At 58.3% G+C, this 7,143-nt stretch overlaps 1 protein-coding gene across 1 annotated transcript in view; it reads right to left on the reverse strand.

Moving 5' to 3' along the window:
• Positions 1–1,853: 1,853 nt before the first annotated feature.
• Positions 1,854–7,143, reverse strand: part of SPRED3 (sprouty related EVH1 domain containing 3) — a 7,071-nt gene continuing 1,781 nt past the window's right edge. The window contains exons 2-6 of the mRNA XM_046683971.1: positions 6,946–7,126; positions 5,652–5,820; positions 5,478–5,554; positions 3,326–3,469; positions 1,854–2,519 (exon numbers count right to left, since the gene is read on the reverse strand). Of these exons, the coding sequence (XP_046539927.1) occupies positions 1,854–2,519; positions 3,326–3,469; positions 5,478–5,554; positions 5,652–5,820; positions 6,946–7,122 (1,233 nt within the window). The 5' untranslated portion in view covers positions 7,123–7,126. The remainder of the gene's footprint in view (positions 2,520–3,325; positions 3,470–5,477; positions 5,555–5,651; positions 5,821–6,945; positions 7,127–7,143) is intronic.

Consider the following 7,143-nt stretch of genomic DNA (forward strand, 5'->3'; position numbering starts at 1 on the left):
AGGGGTCTGAGAGGGCCTTGAAACAGGCTTTCAAACTTTCTGAAGCAACTTCAACTCTGAGACGGAAGAGAAGGGGTTCATGGGGGTGGGGGCGGCAGCGGACATAAAAAGCTTGGACTAGGACTCAAGGTGGGGCTTGGGGCAGGGTCTACAAGGCTGTGGTGAGAGAGTGAGTGAGTGTGAATGTGTGTGTACACCAGCAGAGCCACAGCTAGCCCAAAAGTTGCCTTTGTGCAACTTAGAAAAGGCACACTTTCCTCTGAGGGCACAGCGTGGCCAGCAGAGGGCGGTGGGAGCTCCAGCCCCACTCCCCACCTTGGCCACATGCCTTTGCTTGGTGCACAGCCTGCACAATCAATCATCCATGGTTGGGTCCTAGAGATGGGAGTCGGGGAGCTCTTGGTAGTCCTGGAATCCAGGAATATGAGCTCAAAATGGTGGAGTTTTCCTCCCCTAGAGTAAAGGGCTAATTCTGTGGGATGCTGGGGGCTCAGGCTGGAGCCCCTGAGACAAGAATTCCAGAGTCTGGGACCTTGGGGTCTCAGGGGCCCATGGATGGCCTGCCATTCAAGGGACAGCAGGTCTCAGGGAGCATCAGGCTAGAGAGGTCTGAGTGCAAAGAAATCTGGGACCTGAAGGTGCTGGGGTGCTGGGGCACCTTAGATCTGACCATCTCTGACATGGAGGGACCAAGGTCTTGCGTCAGGGACAATTCCAATGTTGTGTAGGCTTGAGCCCTGAATTTGGGGGTCAATGGCACCTTGGGGTCATGGATCCAGTGCTCCTAAAGCACCTTGGGGTCACTCAGGGGCTGGGCTCCAAGGGGTCAGAGGTCTGGGATGCCATGAATGTCCCAAGCTGGGTTCCCAGCCTTTCGGGGATTGGGAATCTGTGGGTACAAAGAAGCCGAAGATTCCAGGACATGCTGGGGCTTGAATTCCTGGTCCAAGGGGGATTGGAAGAGGGTTATCTGTGGACTTGGGACCAGTGTCTTGGGCCCTGAGGTGTTGGTGGGCTTCAGTCCTACATCTGGGGGTACTAGGCAGCTCAGAGTCCTATATATGAGATCCGAAGTTCTTGGGAACACTGGCTGGGGATGGGTGGGTCTACAGAGGTCTTTGACCCCTGACTCCCAGAGCATCTTGGGAGTCTGACATCTGGGTCTTGGCAGGGCAGGGAGGGAGCATTCTGGAATGGGTCTCCCAAGTAATGGTGGTCAGAAAACATCTGATTGAGCATATCCAAGGACTGAGGGCATCTTAAGAGGGTTTGATGTCTCAGGGCTCCTGGGGCTACAAGAACATCTCAGATATGAGTGCCCCAAGTTTTAGGCGAGCACTCAGGGACCATTTGGGGTGATTCTGGATCCTGTGGTCTCAAGGCCTGGGAGTAACTGTATACAGGCAGGGTCAGATATTGACAACTCCTGGCTAATTCGGGGGCTGTAATCTGAGGGGTCATGGCGCCAGGCATGACCGGGTCTGGGTTGGTTATTTGAAGAGGGAGTCAGGGTTCAGGGCCCTGTGTCTCTCAGGGATCCGTGTGCTGCCCGGCGGCCTGAGCTGCCGAGTCTGAGGGTGCCTGGAGTCTCCTCAGTCAAGTCGGGATGGGAGCGGGAGGGGGGCGTACAGGGTCGCTAGAAATCAGGATGCCTGGGACCTCTTGCGCAGACATCCCAATGAAGCTGAGTCTGGGGTATCTCAGTCCTAGATTTGGGGTCCAAGTTCCAGGTGTGGGGTCTCTCAGACCAAACTCAAGCTCCAAGTTCCGGTTTTTGGGTCCGAATGGAGTCCGGGGTCCTGGACCCTCAATTTTAGGCCCTCGGTCCGGCTGCGGGACCCCCCAGGCCGTCCTCACCGCGCCGCCTCCTCGTGGCGACCCCCGCAGCCAGCGCATCCGCATCGCGCCGCGACCCAGTGGCACGCGCGCAGGGGCGCGTAGCAGCAGAGGCAGGGCACGGCGAGGGAGAGCGCGGCCAGCGCGGCCCAGCGCGCTGCGGGGCGCGGGTGGCCTGGCTCGCAGGCGCACGGGTCCGAGAAGTCGCCCTCGGCGTCCGACAGGCAGTGGTAGAGCAAGCTCTCGGCGCACCACAGGCAGCTGAGCCGGCGCACCAGCAGCCGACCCGGGTCCGGGGCCTCGGCGCAGCGGCCGCCACGGCCATCAGCGCGGCGGCGGAAGAGCGCGCGGCAGTGCACGCAGCGCGCCGCCTCCTCCGCCTCCGGGGAGGCCTTGGCCGGCGCAGGAGCCGGGCTGGGGCCAGGGGGCGGGCGAGCCGGGGGCGCTGGGGGCGCAGCCTCGGTGAGAGGGGCGGGTAGTGCTGCGGGGGGCCCCAGGGCTGCGCCCCGCAACGGGCCGGTCTTGGCGAAGCGCACGACGCAGGTGGACAGGGCGAGGGGCGCGGGCGGCCCGGCGCGCCGGTAATCTTCATAGCCGCGGCCGCCCCAGCCTGGGCCCCCTGCCCCGGCCAGGGGCTCTGAGGGCTCCGGAATCCCCGTGAACGGTAGAAGCGGAGGGTAGCTCTGCGGGACGAAGGGACAGGAGAACGAGTTAGTGGGGTGTTGGATCCCGCACACCCTACCACAATCCACAATCCATCAGTCTCAGAAGACCAGAGAATCCAAAGACGCAGCCACAGGCCTCACTCATTCTCCGATCCTGAGTGCCGACCTCCGCCTCTCAGACTCCAAGCCCTCAGCCCGCTCCTCTCCCCGGGACAAAGGAAATCTACAGACGGACAGAAGAAGCCACACCAAGCCCACACCGTAAGGACCCAGTGGTCCAGGCTCCCAGTCCTGTCCTCTCTCGAGATCCAGAAGTCCCGGCACCCAGCCCCCTCTACTCTCAGATCCAGGAGTCCTGGACCCCAGCCACCTCCTCCTTCAGGACGCAGGAGTCCGGTCCCCGGGTACTCTTTTAGCCCCTTGGATACCACGCCGCCCTCCCCCCCAACTCCGTGAATTACGCAGTCTAAAGAACTCCTTCCATGAGTCCTAGCAACCCCCTAACATACTTGACGAATTCAATGGCCAAGTCGTCCCCCGAACTCCTCTGGAATTGCAGAACTTTCTAAAATCTCCAAGAGCGCAGGAGACGCGGGAAGACCTCGCCCAACAGTCCCAACCCTCGGAGGCCCCCAAGCCCCGCCCTCTCCCCTCCTCCCCCACCCTCCGCCCCGCCCCGCCAGAAGTCAGGTCAGGCATCCCCCAGAATCCAGGTGTGGTCTCTCGCCCCTCTGTGGCCTCAGCTCCCACCCACTTCGGGACCCCAGCGCCTGGCCCCATTTCACCCGGACCCCCAGACTTCCGCTGGGGGTCGGAGGTCGCACCTGAGCCGAGGAGCGGCGGCGCTGGGGCGGCGTGGCCGGCCCGAAGCCGGAGGCTGACTCCACGGTGACGATGGAGGCTGCCGCGGTGGGGGGAGGCGTCTCCTGGCGGCTGTGACTGGAGGAGGAGTCGCTGTCCACGTGGGACTGGGGGAGACGGGCGAACTCAGAGCCGGACCTCCCCGCCCCGACCCGGCACAGCCGATCCCCTCACACAGACCCCCTCCCACGTCCAGCAAGGGCTCCGCAGCAGCTCTGCCACTGACTGGTTGCGTGACCTCCTCTTTGAGCCTCAGTTTCCTCTTCTGTAAAATGGGGATGCTAGTAGTGTCTATTCATAGGGTATGGTTAGGACCCACTGTATTGGGCATAACAGTGTTCTAAAGGGCAGGAAGAGCAGGAAGTGGTTATCGTTATTGTTATTAGTATTCGACCCCAGGCTTAGCTCACCAACCTACAGAACATCAAACCATCCTTCTCCCTTCTCAGAACCCCTCTCCCGCGGCCAGTCAGCCGCCTTGCTGCCTCATTCCCACGGCCACACCTGTACGGGGGCAGTTCCACCCACCTGAGATGGGTTCCTTCCCATCCAAACCGAGCTCTGCCCTTCATAAGCTGAAACATAGCTTCCGAGAACCCTTAGTTGCCTTTCCATAACTCGGGGATCGTTTCACTGTTTTCAGTAAACATTCGTTAAGCACCCACCACGTGCCAGGCGCACAAGGGACATTGTCAGGATGGGAGATGGAGTGTGGCCAGCACAGCATCTTTCCTGAGCAAGAGCTCAGGCAGAGGGAACGGTCAGCGCACCTTTTGTGGCCCCACCTGTATCTCCCATTACCCTGGCATTCCACCTTTCTGCCCAGGGACCCAGTTTAGTTCCTCCAAGTGTTTTCAGCAACTCCCAGTGTTCCCAGCAAGTACCAACTCGCATCCGACATTATGTACATTTATTCAGTCAATAAATTTATTCAACACATCTTTACTGAACACTTGGTATATCCTGGACACTGTCTTAAGCACTGGAGATGCAGCGGGAAAGCCATAGAAGAGCCTTGCCCTCCTGGAGCTGACATTCTAGCAAGGGAGAGGGACAGTAAACTGATACATAAGAAGAGTGTCTGCTGGGAAAGCAAATCAGGGAAATAGCCTAGAAGATGGGAACAAATTAGAAGAGTATAAGGAGCACTGGGATGGCAATTTTAAACAGCTACTCAAGGAGGGGCTCAGGGAGAAGGGGATATGTGTGGAAAACCCTGAGGAAATAAGGGCATGAGCCACGTAGAAATTTGGGCAACAGTGTGCCAAGACAGAAGGACCAGCCAGTGCAAACGCCCTGTGACAGGAATGTGTCTGCCCTTTTGGAGTAACAGTGAGGAGGCCACTGTGGCTGGAGCAGAGTGAGCAAGACGGAGAGCAACAGAGGGCCAGATGGTGTGGGGTCTTACTGTAAGGATTTTGTCCGCTACCCCGTGTAAGACGGAGCCCTGGGAAGGTTCTGAGTGGGAGATGACCACGATCTGACTTCGATGTCACTAGGGTCCCTCTGGCTGTGTGTGGGGAGCAGCCAATAGGGCATAGGAGGGGGCAGGGGACAATGAGAAGCTGGTGAGATGGTCCAGTGGGAGATGAGGGTAGTCAGTACCAGGGTGGAGCCAGATCCTGGTCGTCTTGAAAACAGAGCCAATATTTACTGACAGACTAAATGAGGGGCATAAAAAAGGAGATGAGTCAAGGCTGACTCCAGGGTTTGTACCCTGAGTCACTAGAAGGATGGACTTGTCACTATTTGCTCCTCCATTTACTTTTCATATTTGTTCATTTTTATTGTTTATCTTTTTTCCCTGCCTCTCCACACTAGCATAGGGGCTCCAGGAGGAAGTGACTTGGTTTTGTACCGATGCATCCCCAGTGCCTAAAACACTACCTATGGACAGTGCTCAGTAAACAGCCCTGACTGAATGGATGAATGTGCTCCATCACGATAGAACAGAAAAACTAGAGTAACTGGGATTGGATCGATGCTAATAGTTTGGGCCCAAATTTGTGTCCCCAGCACGTGGCCTGGTGCCTGACCCACAGCAGGTGCTCAAGAATGTTTGCAGAACAGAAATGAACCCCTCCCTCCCAGCAGACCTGCGTCCTGGAGACTCACCGTCAGAGGGCAGGGGGTCTCTGCGGTGTCCTGGGAAGGGGAGGAGGAGGAGGAGGAAGAGGAGGGGGTGAGCGAGCCTGGGGCAGGGAGAGAGGCAGAGAGTGAGTTCCCGGGGCCCCAGATTCTCTCACCTCTCCACCCAGCACCCCACTGGCCACCACCTGTGCCACTCACCTCGACCCAGGGCAGCCAGCGCGGCCAGCAGGCTGTTCTGGAACTCATCAGCCTCTGCAGGACTCTGAAACGTCAGCCCGAACTTGCAGTCGCCCAGGCTCCAGTGATGGAAGATGGGGTTCACCTTGTTGTAAACCAGGCCTGGCCTCAGGGTACACTCCAAGGTGGTCTGGGGGGCGGGAGGGGGCCAGGTCAGACACCCATCCAGCCATGCCTGTGACCTCCCCTTAACCCCCAGCCTCTCTGCATATGCCCAGCATCCCGCGAACCTCATTTCTCCTAGGGGTACCCCTGAACCCTGATCAACACCCCAATACCACTCCTCAATTTTATTGAACACACCTCTGATACTCCAACATTTCTCCCAAGCCCCTTGAGCCCTACATTTTCCAATACCTCCCTCTGATATTCCCAATGGGAATCCCAACTCTTATTGGATCTCTCAAAAAATTACTTACCCCCTTCTGATAACCCAACATCCCCCCTTCCAAGTCAAGTGCACCCCCAAACGTTATGGAACATCTCAAAAGATTACCATTAATCCCCTTCTGATGCCTCAATAATCTCCCAAAACACTACCCCCAAAATTCTTACCAAACTCCCACAGACTTCCCCTCAGACGCTGGTCCACACCCAGCCGTTCCCTCATATCCTTGCCCGACACCACAAAATTCCCTCACACCGTTTCCACTCCCCCACACTGTTCCTGCTGACCCCCACTTTGAGATGCAACCCTTCTCCCAAAGCTTTTCAGATAATTCACATCTTTCTACTACATTCCCGCCGAAGCTTCAACCTTGTCCTTCCAAATCGTGCCAGAGAGCCCCGAATATTCCTGCCGAACCCATATGTGGCATTGTAAACCCTATCTGACACTTCCAGATGGCCCCCCACCAAATGCCTCTGTATACTCAGGGCAGACAGGGGCCTCATGGTGAGGATTTCTGAGCAAGATGGAGCCACGGGAGGGTTCTGAGCAGAGGAGGGATATGATCTGAGTCAGGTGTTAGCAGCGCCCCTGGAACAGACTGAGGTTGGGGGAGGGAGCAGAAGCAGGGCAAGAATCCAGTGAGGAGGCTGCTGTGACAGTCCAGCAGGTGATGGCAGTGGACAGGACCTGCTTGGTACCCCAAACTCCCAACCCTTATCCATAGGACAGATATTCACTGCCAAACTCCTTCCCACACGCCGGGGTGATTCCAGGCTGGGAGATGCCCTGGCCTCAGCTCTGCTCTCCCGGCCCCATTCCCTATGTCCCCATGCCCCCCACATCCCCACGCCCGGGGTGGCTCACTTTCTGGTCCCGGAGGCGCTCCCCGTGGATGACGTAGTGCCCCTGGCGGGTCCCCCCCTCGGGCCTGGCCCCTCGGACCCGACATACGCTCACCTGGCTGAGGCCCCCGCCCCCCACAGGCAGCCAGCCCCCACTGGAGTCATCTCGGGCCATCACCACGGCTCGGACCCGAACCATGTACCTGGAGGAGATGGGGGG

The sequence above is a fragment of the Equus quagga genome, chromosome 13 (assembly GCF_021613505.1).
Source record: "Equus quagga isolate Etosha38 chromosome 13, UCLA_HA_Equagga_1.0, whole genome shotgun sequence".
NCBI classification, from domain to species: Eukaryota; Metazoa; Chordata; class Mammalia; order Perissodactyla; family Equidae; genus Equus; species Equus quagga.